We start from the raw sequence: 25,361 nt of genomic DNA, 5'->3' as shown, positions 1-25,361 counted from the left end.
AGGTGAACAAGTAGAGAACGCAGTCGTTGCAGCCCTCAGACGCTCTACCCCTGGGAATTGATTCTACCATGTGACTTTCCCAATACTGCTTGACTTTAATTACATTTAATATCACATATTGATTGTATTATATACCCATGGGTGGTTAGGATTTTTTTTAAGATTTTATTTATTTATTTGCGAGGTAGAGTTTTAGACAGAGAGAGAGGTCTTCCATCCGCTGGGTCACTCCCCAGATGGCCTCAAGGGCCAGAGTTGGGCTGATCAGGAGCCAGGAGCTTCCTCCCAGTCTCCCAAGCGACTACAGGGGCCCAAGAACTTGGGCCATTTTTCTACTGCTTTCCCAGGCTATAGCAGAACGCTGGATTGGAAGTGGAGCAGCCGGGACACAAACCTGCACCCATATGGATGCCGGCCGCAGGCAGAGGCTCAGCCTACTACACGACAGCGCTGGCCCCCAGTGATTAGGATTTAAGAAGCACATATACTGTACTGTTTTTCCCCAACTATGTAAAAGATGCAAATACATTGAACAAGTTTTATGTAGAGTTTTATGTCTCTATTACAGTTACTTTTACTTTACTTTTTTTAAAGTTTTATTGACATATAATTCACAGTGGTTTTTAGTATACTCACAGAGTTGCGCAGCCATTACCTCAATCAATTTTATAATATTTTAGTCATTGCAGAAAAGAAATCCTATACATATTATCAGTTACCCCCCCCAACTTTTCGAATCCTGAACTCCCAAACTCCTAAGTAACTTTTAATTATTTTCTGTCTCCATGATTTGATTATTCTGGACATTTCATATAGAGTCATCGAATTTTTGTCTTTTGTGACCGGCTCCTCTCTCTTAGCAAAATATTATCCGGGTTCATCATGTTGTGGCATGTTTTAGTACTTCATTCCTTTTTATTGCCAAACGCTATTCCATTTTACTAATAGACCACATTTTATTTATCCATTCATCAGTTACTAAATATTTAGATTGTTAATACTTTTGGATATTATAAATATTGCTGCTGTGAACATTCATGTATAATTTTTTTATGTGGACATTTTTGTTTCTTTTGGATACATGTCAAGGAGTGGAATTACTGGGTTATATGTTAACAACTCTTATGGAACTGTCAGACTATTTTCCAGAGCAGCTGCATCATTTTACATTCCCGCAGTGTTCTAGTTTCTCCATGTCCTTAGCAACGCTCATCCATGTTTTCCGTTACAGCTATGACATTGGATGTGAAGTGCTTTTTCACTATGGTTTTGATTTGCATTTTTCTCAAGACTCATGATACTGAACATTTTCTCATGAGCTAACTGGCCATTTGCGTATCTTCTTTGCCAATTTTTTTATTAGTTTTTTTGGTCTTTTATTATTCAGTTTCAATATTATTTGTATTTGTAGTGCTCTCCTTCGTTTGCAAACTTCTTACTTTGTTTAAACTTTTTCTTAAAATAGTCCCAGAAAACTATTTTATGAGTAACTTACCTGTTGCTTAGCCTTGTTTGAAAGCAAAACCAAATACGGTTAAAAAATTCAATTTTAATTCTCTATATGATGATAATTAGATACTGTAATAAAAGATTAACCTCTAGGGATTCTTTCATTTTTGTATATTTTGTAAGTGCTCTCCATCTCAAGGCTTAAATTCAGCGTTCAATGAAAGGAAAACTCCTGGAAACATTGTCATAACATATTTACTTTAATAGAATGAGTTGACAGTTTCTTTACTTCCCTTTTGGGGGACTTACAAGATTGTGAATCTTTATTGCTGTCTTGTACACATTGATGTGACAGCTACAAATGTCTGAAATGAGGACAAATTAAAAAAGCACCAAAGTAGAAATCTTGTGGTTTTTGTTGAAGAGATAGTTGCAATTAGCATATGTTAGCAAGAACTCGTATGAAAAGCTACAGATTTTATTCTTTTGAGAAATGTGCGAGCCATTATTTTTCAAGGCAGTCATAAATTTTTCTTCATTCTATATTGAGTTTGTAAATCCAATCAGATTAAAGTGCCTAAAACAGAGCCCAAATCTGTTAGGTGGTTTGGAATTTTTCACAAAATAGTAGTAAACTTCTTAAAGATGGGGAACATATACCAGCCCTTCTTGAACCAGATTTTTGTCTTGCTAATAATTTATAGTAATATACAATAAAGTGGTATTTAGAATGAAGTAGTTCTTTTACAAATAATGTATTCCATATAAGGTAGTTTTTTTTTTTCTTAACCAGAAACTGATATTAGCTGATGAATTTTGTATGAAGAAATCTATGGACAGATTTGACTTTTCTGTGTTGGAGCCTCAAGACTACATTATTTCTTTTAGATTCTCCTTGGATTAAAATTCTGCAAAAGCCAAGTTTTAGGAGACATGAAAACCAAAAGTATAAAAACAAAAATTAATTTTAAAATAAAACCTTTCTATGTGTTATAAATGAAAACTGAAGCACTTAAACTTTCTAGGATTGTGGAGGTGAATTCTTTTGGGCATACTGCTTAATTTTTCATTCTTATTTTGGTTTGCCACAATGAGAGAAAAATTGAATATTTATCCTTGAATGTGACCAACAAAAAGTATCTTTTGGGGCTGGCGCTCTTTTTCCTGTTTGCATAAAACAGATACAACAGAGTCAGTAATATTTGGAAAATACAGTTGCACCTTAGAAAAACTCTTCCAAGCTTCAATGAAGAACGGAAGGAAGGAAGGGAGGGAGGAGAGAGGGAGGGAAGGAGGGGAGGGAATCTTCCATTGGGGATGGCACTGTGGCTCAGCAGGTTAAAGCCCTGGCCTGCAGTGCTGGTATCCCATATGGGTGCCAGTTTGAGTCACAGCTGCTCCACTTCCTAACCAGCTCCCTGCTAATGCACCTGGGAAAGCAACAGAGGATGGCCCAACTTCTTGGGCCACTGCACTCACATAGGAGACCTGGAAGAAGTTCCTGGCTCCTGCCTTCAGCTGGCCTAGCCCCAGTTGTTACAAGCATTTGGGGAGTGAACCAGTGGATAGAAGTCCTCTCTCTGTGTCTCTTACCTCTCTCTGTAACTTCTGAATTTCAAATAAATAAAATAAATCTTAAAAAGAAAGAAAAACTCTTTGACCATTTCAATTATAAGCTTCCATTCAGCACTTTAACTTATGAACAAAATTTTTACATTTTTAGTAAAAATTCTCTGAAAATATGAAATTGCCTAGAAAGTTAATACAGACCACTTCATGAATATTTAAAATCTATCTTGTTTTTAGAAGGAAGGCAGTAAGCTGAAGATTGTACATGTAACAGTTAAAGTGAAGCCATTACCCTGACACCCATGTGAGACCTAGATGGCTCCTGGCTTCAGCCTGGCCCAGCCCTAGCCATTGCAGCCATTTGTGGAGTGAACCAGCAGATGGAAGATCTCTCTCTATCACACTGCCTTTCAAACAAATAAAATAAATCTTTTTTACAAAACCGAGGCCCTTAAATTGACTTCTTAGGATGTTAGACATCACTTGAACATACTCCATTACAAGGTTGTAAATGGGACTTAGGTTGTAATCCATGAATAAATATTGGATCTAGGAGTTACGTCAGCATTTCAGTTAGCTGCATTTTAGTAGAAGTAAGTCATTTTACTCATACTTTGTTTAAAAATTTTTTTAATTTAAAGATTTGTTTATTTGAAAGTAGAGTTACTGAGGGAGAGAGCGACAGGGAGATCTTCCATCTGCCGATTCACTTCCCAAATGGCTGCAACAGCCGGGGATGGGTCAGGCCGAAGCAGAAGCTAAGTGCTTCATCTGGGTTTCCCACGGGGGTGACAGGGGCCCAAGTCCTTGAACCATCATATGCTGCTTTCCCAGGCAGATTGACAGAGAGCTGGATTGGAAGCGGAGCAGCTGGGACTCAAACTGGCACTCATGGGATGCTTAACCCACTGCACCACAATGTTGGCCCTTATTTCATGTTTTCTGATTTAAAATTTTTACTCAGCTTAGAACCAGAATGATGCCTAACTATACAAAGCAGTGTGGAGAACAAATAAACATATGGGCCGAGTTGGCAGAGGAGGCAGGGATAAATGACAAAATAAGTGGAAAGACAGAAATAGGAAAGGAAAGGAAGTGGTTTGAAGGCTGCCTTCTCTAGGGTTTATTTAGTTTCATTTTTAGAAACTGGTCTCTGAGCCTTGCTGCATGTCCAGAGCCATATAGAACATCATGTAGACTGTAAATGTTATGTGACAGGAGCCGGCGCCGTGGCTCAATAGGCTAATCCTCCACCTTGCGGCGCCGGCACACCGGGTTCTAGTCCCGGTTGGGGCGCCGGATTCTGTCCCGGTTGCCCCTCTTCCAGGCCAGCTCTCTGCTATGGCCAGGGAGTGCAGTGGAGGATGGCCCAGGTGCTTGGGCCCTGCACCCCATGGGAGACCAGGAAAAGCACCTGGCTCCTGGCTCCTGCCAGGATCAGCGCGGTGCGCCGGCTGCAGCGGCGGCCATTGGAGGGTGAACCAACGGCAAAAGGAAGACCTTTCTCTCTCTGTCTCTCTCTCTCACTGTCCACTCTGCCTGTCAAAAAAAAAAAAAAAAAAAAAAAAATGTTATGTGACAGTAGTATAAACAAATAGGTAGTTGTGCATAGAAGAGATTGTATTAAATACTCACTGAGACCAGGTTCTATTTTAGCAGTGGGGGGTGGGGATGAGGAGTGGGTTAAGAAGGAATCCTCCAGAAATTAAGGCATAAACTGAGACTTGAAGAGTGAATAGCAAATGGCTTTGTAAAGCAGAGAAAAAGCGAGTAGTCATTCAGGTCAGAAAGAGCAGCTCGGGGCGTCTGATGAAGACAAGGAGCTTGTAAACCTTGTCAGGGAACTTGACTAGATGTTAAATATGTCATGGGAACCTGAAGGACATGGTCTTAAGAGCATTTTGCGAAAATTACTCTGGTAGTGAAGTTGGGAAATATATTGCAGAGGAGAAGGCCAATTAGTTTAGACTAGATAGTGGAATGTAGTGATTCCGAGAAAGAAATAGCTGGATGAGAGACATTCAGGGAGCCTACTAGACAAGACATATTAGTTGGATGTTGGAGTGAGGAAGAAGAAAGATTTTGAAGTCTTCTGGTTTGGATACCTTTTTGATAAAATAGAGAAAAGGAGAGAACAACAGATTTTGAAGGGGGACAGAGATAACAAGTTCAAGTTTGGATATATGAAAAGTCTTTGAAAAGTTAATGGAAATTACGTAGTATGAAACTATGCTGGGCTGGCGCCGTGGCTCAATAGGCTAATCCTCTGCCTGTGGCGCCGGCACACCAGGTTCTAGTCCTGGTCGGGGCGCCGGATTCTGTCCCGGTTGCCCCTCTTCCAGGCCAGCTCTCTGCTATGGCCAGGGAGTGCAGTGGAGGATGGCCCAAGTGCTTGGGCCCTGCACCCCATGGGAGACCAGGAGAAGCACCTAGCTCCTGGCTTTGGATCAGCGCAATGCGCCGGCCTCAGCGCGCCAGCCGCGGCGGCCATTGGAGGGTGAACCAACAGCAAAGGAAGACCTTTCTCTCTGTCTCTCTCTCTCACTGTCCACTCTGCCTGTCAAAAAAAGAAAAAAGAAAAAAAAGAAACTATGCCAATTAACAGTAAAACTACTACTCAAAGAGTACTTTATACTTTGTGTACCTGTGTGGGTGCAAACTATTGAAATCTTTAGTTAGTATATACCAAGTTGATCTTCTGTATATAAAGATAATTGAAAATGAATTCTTGATGAAGAATGGGATGGGAGAAGGAGTAGGAGATGGGATGGTTGTGGGTGGGAGGGAGGTTATGGGGGGAAAAGTTGATATAATCCAAAAGTTGTACTTTTGAAATTTATATTAATTAAATAAAAGTTAAAAAAAGAAAGAAACTATGCGGGGGCCTGCATTATGGCCTAGCAGATAAAGCCGCCGCCTGCTGCACCAGCATCCCGTATGGGTGCTGGTTCGAGTCCGGCTGCTCCACTCCAATCTAGCTCTCTGCTGTGGCCTGGGAAAGCAGTAGAAGACGGCCCAATCCCTTGGGCCCCTCCAACCATGTGGGAGACCCAGAAAAAGCTCCTGGCTCCTGGCTTCGGATAGGCGTAACTCCAGCCGTTGTGACCAATCAGGGAGTGAACCAGCAGATGGAAGACTTCTCGCTCGCTCTCTGCTTCTCCTCTCTCTAACTCTGATTTTCAAATGAATAAATTAAAAAAAAAAAAACTATGCATGGATTTCAAAATTGTTTTGCACCAAAAAATTTTTTCTTTTGATTCTGTTCTCCCATGATTTTTTTTTTTTTTTTTTTTTTTTTTTTTTTTTTTTTTGTGAGAGACAGAGCAGTCATTTATTGGTTTACTCCCCAAATGTCTGTAGTGCCAGAGGCAGGCCAGGGTTGAAGCCAGAAGCCTGGGACACAATCCAGCTCTCTGTTTCCTTAAAGCATCACTGTGCCTCTCAGGGTCTACATTAGAATGAAGCTGAAAATCCAGGAAGCAGTCCAACATGGGGCATTGCTAGGCTGAGCTCCGGTTCCCTCCCTGAATTTTTTTTTTTTAAAGATTATTTACTTATTTAAAGATTTATTTATTTATTTGAAAGGCAGAGTTACAAATAGGCAGAGGTAGAGAAAGATTTCCATCTGCTGGTTCACTCCCCAAATGGCCACGATGGCTGGAGCTGCGCCAATCCAAAGCCAGGAGTCAGGAGCTTCTTCTGGGACTCCTACACAGGTGCAAGGGCCCAAGCATCTGGGACATCTTCTACTGCATTCTCAGGCCATAGCAGAGAACTGGATCGGAAGTGGAGCAGCTGGGACTTGAACCAGCACCCATATGGATTGCCAGCACTGTAGACAACGGCTTTTCCCACTATGCCACAACACCGGCCCCTATTTATAATTTTTAAGTTTTATTTATTTAAAAGGCAGAATGACAGAAATGGGGAGGAATCTATCTTCCATCCACCAAGGCTGGACCATGCTGAGGGCAGGAGCCAGAAATTCAAGACATCAAGACAGGTCTCCCACACAAGTGGAGGGGCGCAAATATTTGGGTCATCTCCCAGTGCCTTCTCAGGCACTTCAGCAGGAACTGAATTGGAAGTGGGGCAGCCAGGACTGAAGCTGACATTCCAATATGAAAGTTTAACCATAGCACCAGGCCCTCTGAATTTTTTGGAACACCCTCATTGAATTGATGCCCATGAGCTCTCTTAAGCATAATTGTAACGGAGAGGTTTGGGAGACAAAGAAGAGTAGTTTTTCGTTGTTATTAGTGGGAAGAGCAAAGGGGAAAGGGCTTATGGAGAGAGGTCAGTCATAAAGAGGGCATAATTGGTAAAACAAAGTTTTTTATGGCTTCACATTCATAAGAGACATGTAAGCCTAGAGAGAAATAAAACTAGTGTATTGGCTATTCACATTCACTGCATGGTCTTCCCATGGACAAACTGGCATGAGGATCTGTATCGCAGTCGGAGTTACATTCGAGCAAAATGTTAGACAGGAAGTCATCCATCTTCTGTGATGATCTCTGCGGTGATTTCAGATGAGCTCTGTGGTCACTCTCCTGTATCACCTATAGAAGCCGGCTTCAAAGGTCATTTTGAGAAGGGGCCTTGTTTCATTTTTAACTTTGCTGGTAACTTTATAATACAAGTTTAATACAGTTGGCATTTTAATGGATTGAATTTCTGAGATATAAAGTGAGTATAATAAAGTATTCTTTTGTCATTATTTTATATGTAAAATCAAATAGGGTAGATTTGTTCAAATTAGCAGTTCATTAACATTGTTTAAAATTATCTTTTCTGTTTTCTTTTTTTCAAGAAATGGCTGCAAGCCACCGACCTCACTAGAGAAGTGTACCAGCATTTAGCCCACTATGTACCCCAAATCTACTGCAGAGGTCCCAACCCTTTTCCACAGAAAGAAGACATGCTGGCACAGCATGTCTTGTTGGGACCAATGGAATGGTATCTTTGTGGTGAAGATCCTACATTTGGATTTCCAAAACTAGAACAAGCAAATAAACCTTCTCATCTTTGTGGTCGTGTTTTTAAAGTAGGAGAGCCTACATACTCTTGCAGGTAAGATATTTTAATTTTCTTTCTAAATGGATTTTTGTTTTTACATGACTTTTTTATTCTGAAACCTTAACATTTTATTTTAACATTATAAAATACAGTGTATATTTAAAAAGTTCATACCATAGATATATACTGTTTAATAAATCATTATGAAAAGAACATAATTATTTTCCAGGTCAAGAAATAGATTGTTGTCAGCATTCCAGAAGTTCACTGTGTACACTGTGTTAATGCTTCCTCTCCTATCGACTATGATCTTGACACTTAACAAAAATCTCTTCCTTGCTTTACTTGGTATTGCCCCAAGTTTGGGCAATTGGAGCCCTGTCACACAAGCTTGGCTGTCCTTCCCAACATGCCTTTGTTAGTTTTGTGTGCTTTTTTCCTTTCTGAGACAAGAAGTTCACAGCTTACTTTGTACTAACTCTGACCCATATGTAGAATCATCCATTTCTCCAAAAATTTTCCTTTCACTGGAATGGTGGTTAGAGATCAAGGTCTGGAGTATGCATTTGGTGTAGTGGTTAAGACACCGCTTGAAATACCCATATCCCATATCAGGATACTGAGTTCAAATCCTGGCTCCCCTTCCAACTCCAGTTTCCTGCTAATGTGCACCCTTGGAAGCAGCAGGTGATGGCTCAAGTACTTGGGTGCCTGTCCAAGTATGACTGTGCCCCCCTTCTGTAAGACTATCTTAAACACCCATGCACACAATGGAGACCTGGACTGAGGTCCTGCGTCTGTTGTGCACTTGTTCCACTTCTCTGGTGTCCTGACTCATAGATTGTCGCTGTTTTATCTGCCGTAAATATTGATTCAGTTTCAGCTCAGTGGGACCTTCCTGTGTACTCAGACTAGCTTGCTTTGCTGGAGATCCAGGTAGAAAATTACCCGCTCACTGAGAGTCAGAGCCCTCCTAGGGCTCAGCTTGTAAATTTCCCATCTCTAGTTACTGCCCTATTGTACTACCTGTTGCTCAGTGCCCTTGTGTATTTCTTCTGCTTTTAGGTTTATTTACAGTGGAGAGGCTAATTCAGAACCAGTTACCCCATCATAGCCAAAAGTGCAAGTTCAAAATTCATTTTAACCAGTGATAGTTGCTTATGTTTGTTGAGCACCAGATTTAACTTTTTTTTTTTTTTTTTAAGATTTATTTTATTTATTTGAAAGGTAGAGTTAGAGTCAGAGAGAGAGATCTTCCATCTGCTGGTTCACTCCCCAAATGGCTGCAACGGCTAGGTCTGGACCACGCCTAAGCCAGGAGCCAGAAGCGTCATCTGGGTCTCCCAAGTGGGTGCGGAGGTTCAAGCTCTTGGGCTGTCCTGCTGCTTTTCCTTTGTGCATTATATGCCAGCATTGCAGGTGGCAGCTTAACCTGCTATGCCACAACCCCAGCCCCCAGATTTAATGCTAATCATTTTGTATGTAATCATATTTAATCCTCTGTAACCTTGGATATCTAACTATCGTATCTTTGAGGAAACTGAGGTTATATGACTTATCTGCCGTCGTAAAATCTGAAACCAGGCCTGTGACTCTGAAGTCCATGTTCTTTACTTTTTCCTTTCTTTTATTCTCAAATATTGGCTTATAAGAGTTTTTTACTCTTAGTAAAATGAAGGAAAATACACTGTTTCTTGCAACTATACACATTTAAATTCTGAAATGTCCTTTGTTGTTAAATTATTATTATAAGCAATGATGACAATGAACTAGGTAATATTGTTCCAATTTTTAGCATTCTTGGCAAAGTAAATTAGCAGCTTTTTCTGTGGTTTTTCTGCTAGTCACTGCAGCTCAGAATTCTGCTACATACTACCACCGTCATTCCTAAGCAGAAAACCAAGTAAAGTTATAATACTATCTTTTGTACCACAAAGTATATGCAAAGAGTATTAAATACAATTCATATCAGGACTGTAATATAATACCTAAAAGATAATCTATAGAAGTGAAATTGACACTTTGAGGTGCGATGACTTTGAACAGCCCTTTACCCAACTGTTGAGGAACAGTTTTTTTTATATATATACTGTTTGTTGAACTCTGTACTTAGTGTAGGGTTAATATTATGTGTATAAAGTTAATTGAAAATAGATCTTAGTAAAAAATAAGAATGGGAATAGGAGAGGGTGGAGAGTATGTATAGAAGGGAGGATAGGATGGGAAGAATCACTATATTCCTAAATCTGTATTTATGAAATGCATGAAGTTTGTTATACCTTAAATAAAAGGTTTCTAGGAGAAAAAAAAAAAAGAATTCAAGAGTCCTGGAAGCAACAAAGGACAAAAAAAAGAAGGAGCTGTTGGTGACTCATAAATCACAGATCAGACTTTGAATCCTTTTGTTAGACTGGGCTGTGGACTACTATTTCCCAATCACAAGTGTTTGGTTACATACAGTGAGGAAAAATAGATTTAAAAGATAAGTTTATTTTGGTGCAAAAAAATTCTGAAGTCATATACACAAGGAATCAAAAGTTCATGGAAAATTCACGTTATGCAGAAATTGCATAAATTTCAAGATTTTTTGCACCAAATCAAACTTACGTTTTAATTCCATTTTCCATTAACTTCTTGAAGTCCTCTTGTATTAGATGCTCTGCAAATATTTATTAAGCAAATGTCTGTTATGTTATTCAAAGAACAGGGGATTTTCATTTTTTAAATTATTCTTCAGCTTATATATCTATATATTATTTGTGAATTTGTTTTATTTGAAAGTCAGAGAGAAAGAGACAGAGACCATCATCTGCTGGTTTGCTCTCCAAATGTCCACAATAGCCAGGATTTGGCCAAGCTGAAACTAGGAGCCTGGAACTCAATCTGGGGCTCCAATGTGGATGAAATGGACCCAAGACCTTGAGCCATCAGTTGCTGCCTCCCAGGGGACACATTAGCAGGAAATTAGATCTGAAGCAGAGGCAGGACTTGAACCCCAGCACCCTGATATGGCAAGCAGGTGTCCCAAGTGGCATCTTAACTGTTGCAACAAACACTCACCCCCAGGCGACTTGAATATGTTTTTGTCATTCCACTTTAGCTGACTTGCTTGAGTATTCTTATTAGTTGCACATTGCCATACTGGTCCAGTGACAGCTCCATATTTACAGTTATAAATCAGTTACTTTCTATTATGTTGTTTGTTTATTATGTTTGCTATGTACAGGAAACCCTTTCCATTCTAGATTTTACAACTTCAGATATTCACTCTTGTATCCAGCCAGTTCATTAATAGGGCAGATAATGCTGTGGGTACTTAAGATGTTAATCTCTTGTAAATTTATTGCCTTTTCATTTTTTCTTTGGTACCCTTTTACTTATATTTTTTAAAGATTTATTTATTTCTTTGAAAGGCAGAGTTAGAAAGAGAGAGAGGGAGAGACAGAGGGAGAGATCTTACATAAACTGGTTCACTCCCCAAATGGCCACAACAGCCAGAACTGGTATGATCTGGAGCCAGGAACCAGGAGCTTCTTCCAGGTCTCCCACATGGGTGCAGGAGCCCAAGCACTTGGGCCATCCTCCACTGATTCCCAGGTGTATTAGTGGGGAGCTGGATCAGAAGTGGGGCAGCCAGGACCCGAACTGGTGCCCATATGGGATGACAACACCACAGGCAGCAGCTTTACCCACTGTGCCACAGTACCAACCCTGTTTGGCACCCTTTTTTTTTTTTTTTTTTTTTTTTTTTTTACTATGAGGGATAATGTATTAAGTTGTCCATTAGCAGTCAGGGCTATGCTGATCAAGTCACCATTTCTCATAGTGTCCATTTCACTTCAGGAGGTTTCCTTTTTGGTGTTCAGTCAGTTGTCACCGATCAGGGAGAACATATGGTATTTGTCCCTTTGGGACTGGCTTACTTCACTCAACATGATGTGTTCCAGATTCCTCCATTTTGTTGCAAATGACTGGATTTCGTTGTTTCTTACTGCGGTATAGTATTCTAAAGAATACATATCCCATAATTTCTTTATCCAGTCTACCATTGATGGGCATTTAGGTTGGTTCCAGGTCTTGGCTATTGTGAATTGTGCTGCAATAAACATTAGGGTGCAGACCGCTTTTTTCTTTATCAATTTAAACTCCTTTGGGTAAATTCCAAGGAGTGGGATGGCTGGGTCGAACGGTAGGGTTATATTCAGGTTTCTGAGGAATCTCCAGACTGATTTCCATAGTGGCTTGACCAGTTTGCATTCCCACCAACAGTGGGTTAGTGTCCCTTTTTCCCCACATCCTCGCCAGCATCTGTTGTTGGTAGATTTCTGTATGTGAGCCATTCTAACCGGGGTGAGGTGGAACCTCATTGTGCTTTTGATTTGCATTTCCCTGATTGCTAGTGACCTTGAACATTTTTTCATGTGCCTGTTGGCCATTTGGATTTCCTCTTTTGAAAAATGTCTATTGAAGTCCTTGGCCCATCTCTTAAGTGGGTTGTTGATTTTGTTTTTGTGGAGTTTCTTGATCTCTTTGTAGATTCTGGTTATTAACCCTTTATCTGTTGCATAGTTTGCAAATATTTTTTCCCATTCTGTTGGTTGTCTCTTCACTCTCCTGACTGTTTCTTTTGCAGTACAGAAACTTCTCAATTTGATGCAATCCCAATAGTTGATTTTGGCTTTGACTGTCTGTGCCTCCCGGGTCTTTTCCAGAAATTCTTTGCCTGTGGCACCCTTTTAATCAAAGGTGTGTAAAATTCTGGAATTTTGTTAGTCCCAGGAATCTCTTGTGTGTCTGTGGGTCCATCCTACAGGAGAAGAGATTGGATGCAGGGAGAACTTAACTGTTTGTGTGTTTTATAGGGGGCCCTTGATTAAACTGATAGTCCTGAGATATTCTAGTGCCAGAAGAAGAGGAAGTAAAGAGAAATTTGTTTTCAGCAGTTACATGGAAATGGCTTTTGGAGTTTGGAGGAGGGGGGTAGAATGGCAGAAAGAGTAATTTATTTATTACATCAATGAAAAGGGTATATCATGGTGAGCTATTTGTCTGTATTTGAAGCTTAAATGTGCCTGAAGGATTTGTGCATGAGACTGAGTCAGAGATGATCTCAGTAGATTTTTTCCTGTATTACGTGTGGGGCCCCAGGAAGGGTGCAGGGCGGGGTCCAACTTTCTTATGCCAGTCTGGGATTCCTCTAGATACAGATTAGTTTCACTAAAACCTGGAGACTATAGATTGATCTATTCTCAATATTCTTTTTATTTAGAAGATGTATATAATCAATAAAAAGAAAGGCACTGGGGCTAGTGCTGTGGCTTAGCAGGTTAAACCATTGCCTGCAATGCCAGCATCCCATATGGGCAACAGTTTGATTCCCAGCTGCTCCACTTCCAATCGAGCTCTCTGCTATGGCCTAAGAAAGCAGCAGAAGATAGTCCAAGTGCTTGGTGCCCTACACCCACGTGGGAGACCTGGAAGAAGCTCGTGGTTCCTGGCTTTGGTCTGGCCCAGCTCCAGCCATTGCAACCATTTGGGGAATGAACCAGTAAATGGAAGACCTCTCTCTCTCTCTCTCTCTCTCTCTCTCTCTCTCTCTAACTCTGCCTTTCAGATAAAATCAATAAATCTTTAAAAAAAAATAGAAAAGAAAGACACCTACAGTAGTGGAAATGCCTTATGGTATGAGTAAAGAATTTTTACTTTCATGACATCAGCCAGAGAGAGATGACAGGGCATTATCACTAAGGACAGAGAATATAAAGAACAACCTTAGCCACTGCTTTTTTTAAATTGGCTTGAAAAAATTAATAAAACATGCATTGGTTATAACATTCAAAAGGTACAAAAGTTTGTGTCTTAAAATATCCTTTCCTTTCTCATCCCTTAAGTTCCCTGTTCAAATAAGGACCAGTGTTAAGTTTTTTTGTGTACCCTTCCAGATATTCTGTGTATATGCAGTGTTTGCATATGTTCTTTTTGTTTGTTTTTGAGAGGCAGGATGAGAAAGAAACAGATAAGAGATTGTACCCACTGGTTCACTTCCCAAGTGCCCACAGTGGCCAAGGCTGGAGCCAGAAGCCAGAGAACTTGATCCAGGTGTCCCACATGGGTAGCGGGGATCCAATTACTTGAGCCATCACCTGCTGCCACCTTGGGTCCCTATTGGGTGGAAGCTATAAATTGCAAGCCAGAGTGAGCCAGGAATTGAACCCAGGCACTCCACTATAGGGCACAGACACCTTAACCTCTAGGCCAAACATCTACCTCATTTTTATTTTTTTAAGGTTTGTTTTGTCTATTTCATGATCTGTATATTTTATAAATTTTAGAATTAGCTTTCAATTTTTATTTTTAAGAAAAGTAAAGATTACAGTTAGGATTACATCCAGTTTATCAGTTTAGAGAGAAGTGACATTTTACAACATTGAGTTTTCAAATCCATTGTATCTTAAATCTCTCTATAAAGGTTTTCTTTAATCTGTTTTAACTATGTTTTACTGCTTTTTTGTGTAGAAGTTATATGGCCATTTTGTCATGTTTATTCTCAAATGTTTTATTGTGGTATTGCAAATTGAATTTTTTCTTATTTTTACTTTCTTTTACATCTATTTTCTGCCGTGTGTGTGTGTGTGTGTGTGTGTGTGTGTATAAATACAGCTGGTTTCTGATACTGAATTTGTTCTCTGACCTTACCAAATTTATTTATTGGTTCTAGTAGATTTATGTTCCTTAGGTTTTAATATAATCAAGTCCTCTGTGAATGGAGACAGTTTTCCTTCCTTTATGGTCTTTTGGCCATTTACTTCTGTTTTGTATTTTATTACTGTGGTAAAAGTGCATTATACTCAATTTTAGGGGGAAAGCCTCAGTCTTTCTCTATTAAATGTAATGTGTGGTGTAGTTTTCTCATATATATGCTTTATCTCATTGAAGATGTCCCCTTCTTTCAAAATATTGTTTTTGTTTATTCGAAAGGCAGAGTTACAGAGAGGGAGATAGAGATCTTCCATCTGCTGGTTCACTCCCCAAACAGCCACTGAGGCCAGGGCTGGGCCCGGCCAAAGCCAAGAGCTAGGAACTCCATCTGGGTCTCTCACATGGCTGCAGGGGCCTAACCGCTTGGGCCATCTTCTGTTTCCTGGCACATTAGCAGAGAGCTGGATCAGAAGTAGAGCAGTTGGGACATGAACCAAAGCCCATGTAGGATGCCGGCATCACAGGCAGCAGCTTAACCACTGTACCACAATGCCAGCCCTGAGAATGTTCCCTTCTATTCCTAGATTGTGTAGTTTTTGTTTTGTTTTGTTTTTTGGATGTTTATCATAAATAGTCATTGAATATTATCAAGTGTTTTTACTCCATCTATTGAAGTAATTGTAATTTTTATTTCATTAGTATGGTTGACTGCATTGATTGATATATCTCCTTTGGAAAAAACCCTATTTGAATGTCATATATTACGACTTTCATATATTACTCAGTTCAATTTGTTAATATTTTGTTAAGGATTTCAAACTTTATCTTCCATAAAATATGCCAGTTTGTCACTATCTTATAACAACTTTGTTGACTGGTTTTGGCTGAGGGAAGGAAAGGAGGAGGGAGAAGGGGAAAGGGAGGGGGAAGAGAAGAGAAGGAGAGGAAGAGTCATTGAATATTATAATAGAATTATGTTAGCCTTAGAAATTAGACTGAGAAATATTCCCTAATCTTACATTTTCTGAAAAATTTGTGATAAACTGGTATATTTCCCTCTTGAATATTTGAGAAAATTTGCTAGTAAAGTAAACCATCAGGGCCTATGGTTTTCTTTTAAGGAAATTTTTGATAAAATGTGATGCTTATTAGGGTTATTTAGAGCTATATTTCATCTTGTCAGTTTTGGCCCTGTATTTTTCAAAGAATATATATCATATAATACCAAATTTATTGACATCAAATTGTGCATAGTATTTCCTTGTACTTTTGATGTCTGGGTTATCCATAGTGATGTTTCATCTCTGAGATTAATTTTCCTTTCAAACAACCAGTTTTGGGCTTAGTTAATTGTGTCTTTTATCTGCTTTATTTTATTGATTTTTGCCCTTATTATTATTCATTCTTCTATTTACTGTGGATTTAATGTGCTTATATTTTCTTCACCAAAGAGTTCTTTAGAAGTTCGTTGTTTAAATATTTGGGGCTTTCTTAGATAAAAGCTGATTTTTAATGCAATTACATTTTCTGTTCAGTTTCAGACTTAAAATTTACTGCAACTTGTTTTGGCTTTAACAACATAGTATATCTTGATTATATGCTTTTGAAAAGATCATATTTTTCTAGTTCTTGGATATAATTTTTGATATGGCTATAATTATTGATATATTTATTGATTTAGATTTACCATTTGCTGTTCATTTTGTTTATTTGGTGGTGTTTTTTTTTTCTTCTCTATTTAATTTTATGCCTTTTGGGTTAATGAGGATTTTACCATTTCATTTTGATTCCTCTCTTGGCATTTTTTTAGTGATTACTCTAGAAATTATAACATTCTTCAACTTGTCAGAGTAACGTAAAATACTTTTTTTCTTTTAATTCATATTTATTTTATACTGAGTTTATTCATGAGCTGTAAGTTTTTGCTTCTTTAGTTTCTTCTGGGATATCTTTTTCTTCTGTGCCACCTCCTCTTCTGGCTTAGGAGCAGTCTGTTCCTTCTCAGCGAGGATCATCTCAGTGTGGCACGGGGAGCTCACATACATGTTGATCCGACCGTGGGCTCTGTAGGTCCAGCAGCGCATCTTGGGGGCCTTGTTCACCTAGATGTGCTCAGTGACCAGAGAATCCACATCCAAACCCTTCAGCTCAGCAGTACCCTCTGCATTTTTAAGCATGTGCAGCAGAAACTCTGCACTTTTTTTGGGCCAACGACCCTGGGTCCAACCCCACTGCTTGGCCTGGGCACATTTACCAACTCCACCATTGTACTGACGGAATGGCACACACTGCTTCTTTAATGTGACGTCTTTCAGGTATTTGGTGGCTTTTCTGATATGCATACCCTTGATGGCCTGGGCAGTTTCTCGGGTGTTCTTAAAGTGGACACGAAGATTTGAGCCTCTTGATTTGCATGATTTTGTGGGGTTTTCTGGGTCAAGTGAGTAGCGAACCATTTTCGCAGGTCACCTAAGGCAGCTTACAGGAAAAGGAAGCCATAAAATACTTGAATCTTGGATGTTTAGTTGGGTTCATTCCTCTCATCCTGTTTCTTATCCTATATATTAATTGTAAATCTTACAGTGTAGTGTTAACAATTTTTGATTGTAGACCTGTGATTATTAAACTTTTTCTATGAATGTCCAAATAAAATATATTAGACTTTTTAGGCCAAATGTAATCTTTGTTGCACATTGTCTTCTTTTCTATAATTATTTAAAAATTTAAAATCCATTCTTAGCTTGCAGATTGTACCAAAAGAGGCTGTGGGCTATAGTTTTGCTCAGTCTTCATGTGAATACTAATTACAGTGTGGTGCTGGTTCCTTCAAGCCTGTTTGTTTGTTTGTTTGTTTAGACAGGTAGAGTTATAGACAGTGAAAGAGAGACAGAGAAAGGTCTTCCTTCCGTTGGTTCACCCCCCAAGTGGCTGCTACAGCCGGCGCTGCGCCGGTCCAAAGCCAGGAGCCGAGTGCTTCCTCCCGGTCTCCCATGCAGGTGCAGGGCCCAAGTACCTAGGCTATCCTCCACTGCCTTCCCAGGCCACAGCAGAGAGCTGGACTGGAAGAGCAGCAACTGGGACTAGTACCCGGCGCCACAACCGAGACTAAAACCCGGTGTGCTGGCGCTACAGGCGGAGGATTAGCCAAGTGAGCCACGGCACCGGCCTCAAGCCTACTTTTTAATTCTCTCAGTTTGTGTTTATCTGAACATACTTTTATTTTGCATTCATTTTGGGTTGTTTTGTTTTTTTTTTATTGTGGAGAAAACAATTTTTCCCTACACTTGTGTGTAATAGTGTTGACAACAGATGTGTGAATTTTTTCTTAACAAGCAGTTCTCCAACTTCTCGGATACCTAGTGGATATCCTACAATGTAATTCAGTCTGACTGTCTACCTGGAGTTAGTGTCAGACCCCATAGGCTAAGGGCTCAGTCTCACAGGACTACCCCCACTGCATAGTAACCCAGGGTGGGGGACATCCAGCCTGGGGCTATATGAGGCCTTGGTCTGACCCTGCCAAGGCAACTGCAGATGAGACTCAAAATTCAGTATGTCTGCATCAGGCTAATTTTTTAAGCTGATGATTTTGTTTGGCCTGCAAATGATGTTTATAAATATTCAAGTAACCCTTGGCTGAAAAAAAGGTTCCCCCTCCTGCACTAAGCTAAAGTAATAAGGTGACACCTATGCTGCTACTTTTTTCAAGAATTTATGATCATGAAATTGTTTACTATTTATTCATTTTGAAAGACATACTTATTTATTTGAAAGGCAAAGTTGTAGAGAAACAGAGGCAGAGAAAGAGAGGGCTTCCATCTGCTGGTTCACTCCCCAAGTAGCTGCAATGACTGGAGCTGAACTAATCCGAAGCCAGGAGCCAGGAGCTTCTTCTGGGTCTCCCATGTGGGTGCAGGGGCCCAAGGACGTGGGCCATCTTCTACTGCTTTCCCAGGCCATAGCAGAGAGCTGGATCGGAAGTGGAGCAGCCGGGACTCAAACTGGCGCCCATATTGGATGCTGGCACTGCAGGCGGTGGCTTTACCAGCCATGCCACAGCTCTGGCCCCCACCTGTGCTTGGGCCCCTGCCCCACGTTGAGCTTGATGAATTTGCTTGGGCAGCTTCCAGAACTCAAGGAAACACTTAAAAAAAAAAAAAAGATTTTTTTATTTATTTGAAAGTCAGAGTTACGCAGAGTGAGAAGGAGAGGCAGAGAGAGGGAGAGAGGCCTTCCACCCACTGGTTCACTCCCCAATTGGCCACAACGGCCAGAGCTACGCTGATCTGAAGCCAGGAGCTTCTTCCGGGTCTCTCATGAGGGTGTAGGGGCCCAAGGACTTGGGCCATCTTCTACTGCTTTCCCACGCCATAGCAGAGAGCTGGACTGGAAGCTGAGCAGCTGGGTCTCAAACCAGCACCCATATGGGATGCTGGCACTGCAGGCAGTGGCTTTTCCTGCTATGCCACAGTGCTAGCCCTGGAAACACTTTCTTAGAGTTACAGGTTGATTATAAAGGAGAGTATTAAAATATAAAGAATACAGTTGAAGAGCCATATGAAAGTGTTATATAGGACAAGGTGTCGCGGTAGGGGTATGGAGCTTCTGTGCCCTCAGTGGGCCTGCTGCTTCCTACTACCTCAGTGTGTTCTGCAACCTCAGTGTGTTTATCAAATCTCATCATTCAAGAGTTTTTAATGGAGCTTAATCTTATTCCCACCACAGATTTCAGCATGTGGAACTGGAAGTTCCAGCCCTATAATCGCTTGGTCTTTCTGGTAACTGGTCCCAATGGCATAAACTCCAGTCTCTCACTGTTAATTATGTTAGCTCTAGGTTTTTTATGGGTATTCTATATCAGGTTGAGGAAGTCCTCCTATATTCTTAATTTGCTGGAAGTGTTTATCATAAATGGGCATTGATTGCATTTTGCCAGGGGCTTTTTCTGTGTCTATTGATGTGATCATGTGACTTTCCCTTAGCTTATTGCTGTGATAAATTACATATTTTCACATTTTGCTAGGCTGGGATAAATCTCACTTGATCATAGCGTCTGATTCTTTTTATACATTGTTGGGTTCAGTTTGCTAATATTTTGTAATACAGAGATATTGGTGTGTAGTTTTCATATAATGACTGTCTGCTGTTGGCATCAGGGTGACGCTGGCCCAATGGAATGAGTTAGGACTTATTCCCTCTGCTTCTGTCTTCTGGAAGAGATTGTAGAGACTTGGTATAATACCTTCCCTAGACATTTCATAGAATTCACCAGTGAACCCATCTGAGTCTGGTACTTCATGTTGACTCTATTTCTTTAAAAAATGTAAGCTTGTTCAGATTGACCATTTGCACTCAATTGTTAAAGGATATTTTTCCTTATTGTTAACTCTGGATTAACAGATATTGTTGGGTATTTTTTTTTCTTTTTGACATTTAAAAAATCTCATTCCAGTGTGTTCTGACCTCTGTTGTTTCTGTTGACATTAGCTTTCATTAGCAAACCTGTGTTCTCTTGGATGAAATGTGTCGATTTCTTCTAGTTGCCTTAAAGATTTTTCTCTTTATCTCTGGATATTAGCAATTAAATTATCATATGTCTAAATATGTATTCTTTATTTTATTCTGGTTAATTCAACTTCTTGGATCTATAAGTTGCTGTCTTCCACCAAATTTGGGAAGCTTACTAATTCCTGTAATCCTTCTTCCACTACATATTTCCTATCCCTATGATTCTAATTACACAGTAATGTAATTGAGATACTTTGATTAGTATGATAGTATATGTATAAAACTTACATGTAAAAATAATGTAATTAAATGTGTAATGAATATATTTCTTTATAAAAAGTGCATGCTCAACACATTTAATAAAATAAATAAAAATAAAAGGTATATATAATCTAGAAAATTTGGAGATAAGTGTTTTAAACAAAGACCTGACATCTCAGGGATTCTTGGATGCTGTATGTATACTGGCTTTGGCCTACATATCTTTAATATTGCAGTTAGAACTGGTGCACTAACTATATATATTTGTCTTTCCTCTTAAATAGGCTCCTGTAGAACAGGTTTTAGCTTTATTTTCCTTTAAAATTATATAAAAATAAAGACAGTGGCTTAGATATCAAATCTACAAATATTATTGATGAGATAAACAAGGTCACTTAAAGTAGGAGGAGAAGCAGTAGGGGGAAAATGTAGGCAATTAATATGATACAGAAGAAAGCTAAAGTAGCAACTTTCATATCAGACAAGATAGAATTTAGATAGAAAACAAAGGATGCAAATAGACCTTATATGCTGTTACAAAAAGAAATTTTACATTGTTGAAAGGAGTAATAGGCAAAGAAGAAATGTCTGTCTTGAATATGCATGCACCTAACAGTATAGTCTCAACACATATCAAGTGATAACTAATAGAATTGCGCAGAGAAATAGAAAAGTCAGCAATTATAATTAGAGGCTTTAACATCTGCCTCACTTAAAATGATAGGTTAAGATAAATAGCAGAACTACCTAAGTCTTGAATCATATGACTAATAAACTTCTTTTTTTTTTTTTTTTTTTTTTTTTTTTTGACAGGCAGAGTGGACAGTGAGAGAGAGAGACAGAGAGAGAAAGGTCTTCCTTTGCCGTTGGTTCACCCTCCAATGGCCGCCGCTGCAGCCGGCGCACCGCGCTGATCCGATGGCAGGAGCCAGGATCCAGGTGCTTTTCCTGGTCTCCCATGGGGTGCAGGGCCCAAGCACCTGGGCCATCCTCCACTGCACTCCCTGGCCATAGCAGAGAGCTGGCCTGGAAGAGGGGCAACCGGGACAGAATCCGGCGCCCCAACCGGGACTAGAACCCGGTGTGCCGGCGCCGCAAGGTGGAGGATTAGCCTATTGAGCCACGGCGCCGGCTATAAACTTCTTTTTTTAAGATTTAAGATTTGAAAGGCAGAGTTACAGAGCGGCAGAGGCAGAGAAAGAGATCTTCCATCTGCTGGTTCACCCCCTAAGTGGCCACAACAGCCAAAGCTGGGCTGATCCAGAGCCAGGAGCTTCTTCTGGGTCTCCCACGTAGGTCAGGGGCCCAAGCACTTGGACCATCATCTACTGCTTTCCCAAGCCATAGCAGAGAACTGGATTGAAGTAGAGCAACCAGGAATTGAACCGGTGCCCATATAGGATGCTGGCACTATAGGCAGTGACTTTCCTGCTATGCCACAGCACTGGCCCAAGTAAACTTTCTATCAACTATCTGTAGCACTGGGTCCCAAGAGAATATGTGTTCTTTCAAGTACACAAACAAGTAATCTGTATGGTGCTGGTATAAGGATAGACATGCTGATCTGTGGAAATTGAGAAAATTAAACTTTTTTGTTTATGGCCAACTGGTTTTCAATGAGTACCAAGATAATTCAGATGGCAAATGGTGCTGGGACAGCTGGATACTCATGCTGAAAAGAAGGAAGAAGGAAGTTGGACCCCTACTTTATTCATATACATGGATTAGCTCAAAATGGATCACAGAACTAAAACTGTCAAACTCCTTGAAGAAAATATGTGTGTAAAAGTTTGTTGCCCAATTTATCCAATGACTTCTTAGATCTGTCATCAAAAGCACAAGCAACCATAGAGGGGGAAAATAGGTAAATTGGATTTCGTTAAAATTGTAAGAGGGTGTTTGGCCTAGCAGTTAAGACATTGGTTAGGATGCCTGTGTCCCACATGCAGTGCTTAGGTTCAATACCTGGCTCTGGCTCCTGATTCTAGCTTCCTGTTAATGCAGACTGTGGGAGACAATGGTGATAGCTCAAGTAATTGGGTTCCTACCACCCATGTGGGAGACCTGGATCAAATTTCTGGATACCAACTTTGGCCCCCCAGCTATTGCAGCATTTAGAGAGTGATCCAGCAGATGAATGTTCTTTGTCTCTGTCTGTCTCTCTGCTTCTCAAATAAATATTTTTAAAAGGTTTATTTTATGTATTTGAAAGGTATAGTGACAGAGGGAGAGACAGAGAAATCTTTCATCTGCTGGTTAACTCTTCAAATGACCACAAGGAACCAGAAACTTCAGGAGCCTGGATCTCCATCCAAGTTTCCCACATAAAAGCAGGGGTCCAAGAACTTGGGCCATCTTCTGCTGCTTTCCCAGGTGCCTTAGTAGACAGCTGGATTGGAAGCAGGGCAGCTGGGACTCAGACCAGTGCTCCAAATGGGATCCCAGCAACACGGGTGGCAGTGTGATCCACTGTGTCACAGGGGCCCCTCAAATAAACATTTTTTTTTTTTTTAATTTTAAAACATTTACACATCAGAGGACATTAAGAGAGTGAAAAGATAACCCTCAAATTGGGAGATCGTATTTGCAAATCATATATCTAATGATCAGGATATATAAGGAACTCCTAAGATGCAATAACAAAAAGACAACCCAATTGAAAATTGAGGAAATAATTTGAATAGACATTTCTCCAAAGAAGATGTCCAGGTAGCTGATAAATACAGCATTAGTCATTAGGAAAATATAAGTCAAAATCACAATACTATATCATACCTATTAGGACGGTTGTCATCAAAAAGGCAGGCAAGGGGCCGCCGCTGTGGCATAGTGGGTAAAGCCACCACCTACAGTGCCGGCATCCCGTATGGGCACTGGTTTACGTCCTGGCTGCTCCACTTCCAATGCAGCCCTCTGCTATGGCCTGGGAAAGCAGTAGAGGATGGCCCAACTGCTTGGATGCCTGCACCTGCATGGCTGACCCAAAAGTAGAAAGTAGCCCCTGGCTCCTGGTTTCAGATCGGCACAGCTCCTGCTGTTGCGGCCAATTGGAAAGTGAACCAGTGGATGGAAGATTCTCTCTCTCTCTCTCTCTCTCTCTCTCTCTCTCTACCTCTCTGCGTCTCTACCTCTCCTTCTCTATGTGTGTAACTCTGACTTTCAAATAAATAAATAAATCTTTAAAAAAAAAAAAAGGAAAAAAAAGGCATACAATGGCAAGTATTGACAAGGATGTAGACAAATTGAAGCCCTTCATACATTTTAATGTGACTGTGAAAATGGTACATCTGCCTTGATAAACAGTCTGACACCTTCTTAAAATATTAACCATAGAATTACCTTACAACCTGGGAATTCTGCTCCTAGGTATATGCCCCAAAGAATTGAAAACAAGTATTCAAACAAAACACTTGTGAAAGTTCATAATATAATTATTCATAATTGCCAAAAGTTGGAAATAACCCAGATGTCCATGAACTGAGGAATCAATAAACATTATCCAGACTCGGGAATATTATTCAGCCATAATAAGGAAGTACTGATTCATACTACAACATAGATGAACCTTGAGAACATAGTGCTAAGTGAAAGGAGCAATTACAAAAAATCATTTTTTTACATCATTTTGTAAAATATCCAGCGTATTTGTAGAGATGGAAAGTAGATTAATGGTTTCCAGGGAATTTATGCTAGTGGTACAGAGTACCTTCAAGGCGATGAAAATGTTCTTCTTTTAAAAAATATTGGCCGGCACCGCGGCTCACTAGGCTAATCCTCCGCCTAGCGGCGCCGGCACACCGGGTTCTAGTCCCGGTCGGGGTGCCGGATTCTGTCCCGGTTGCCCCTCTTCCAGGCCAGCCCTCTGCTGTGGCCAGGGAGTGCAGTGGAGGATGGCCCAGGTGCTTGGGCCCTGCACCCCATGGGAGACCAGGAAAAGCACCTGGCTCCTGGCTCCTGCCCATCGGATCAGCGCGGTGCGCCGGCCGCGGTGCGCCGGCCGCAGCGCGCCGGCCGCGGCGGCCATTGGAGGGTGAACCAACGGCAAAGGAAGACCTTTCTCTCTGTCTCTCTCTCTCACTGTCCACTCTGCCTGTCAAAAAAAAATAAAAAAAAAAAAAAAATAAATAAATAAATAAAAAAAAAATATTGATTTATTTGAAAGAGTTACAGAGAGAGGGAGAGACAGAAAGATTTTCCATCCACTGGTTCATTCTCCAAATGGCCACAACATCCAGGGCTGAGCCAGGCTAAAGCCAGGATCAAGGAGCTTCATCTCCCACGTGAGTGCAGGGACCCAAGCACTTGAGCCATCTTCCACTGCTTTCTCAGGCACTTTAGCAGGAAGCTGGATTGGAAGTGGAGCAGCCAAGACTCAAACCAGCACCCATATGGGATGGTAGCCCTGCAGATGGTAGGTTAACCTGCTGTGCCACAGCACTGGCCTCAGTGAAAATATTCTGGAATTAGATAGTGGTGATTATTTTAGAACCTTTTGACTATACTAAGAACGACTAAGTATACACTTTGAAAGGATGACTTTTATAGTTACAAATTAAATCTCAATTTTTTAAAAAGTGTTATGTGTATTTGTCATTAAAGGAAACCTCAGTTAATTCTAGAGGCTCACAGTCACACAGACTACACTGTATTGTAATAGTTATACACTGTACTTAATGCAGTAAAATTATACATGAATTGCAAAAGCACAGATTAAATGAAACTTTATGTTTGGAAACTAATATTGCTAAATAACCTTTGGTAAAAGAAAATCATTAAAGAAATTCAGGGGTGAGGGGCGGCACCGTGGTGCAGTAGGTTAATTTCATTTTTTTCCACAAACTTTCTGAACTGCCCTC

The 25,361-nt window shown here is 40.3% G+C and overlaps 1 protein-coding gene across 6 annotated transcripts in view; it reads left to right on the top strand.

Annotated features, from left to right (window-relative positions):
- UBR2 (ubiquitin protein ligase E3 component n-recognin 2) overlaps positions 1 to 25,361 on the top strand; it is a 119,340-nt gene that overhangs the window by 2,700 nt on the left and 91,279 nt on the right. For all 6 annotated transcript variants that reach the window (XR_011388680.1, XR_011388681.1, XM_070074091.1 and 3 more), the window contains exon 2: positions 7,832 to 8,091. Coding sequence is in view for 4 of the 6 variants with exons in the window: in XM_070074091.1 (XP_069930192.1) it covers positions 7,832 to 8,091 (260 nt within the window). In the remaining 2 variants the exon portion in view is untranslated. The remainder of the gene's footprint in view (positions 1 to 7,831; positions 8,092 to 25,361) is intronic.

The sequence above is a fragment of the Oryctolagus cuniculus genome, chromosome 5 (assembly GCF_964237555.1).
Source record: "Oryctolagus cuniculus chromosome 5, mOryCun1.1, whole genome shotgun sequence".
In the NCBI taxonomy this organism is placed as follows: domain Eukaryota; kingdom Metazoa; phylum Chordata; class Mammalia; order Lagomorpha; family Leporidae; genus Oryctolagus; species Oryctolagus cuniculus.
The sequence above is the reverse complement of the archived record's forward strand: the minus strand, read 5'-3'. Positions and strand labels throughout refer to the sequence as shown.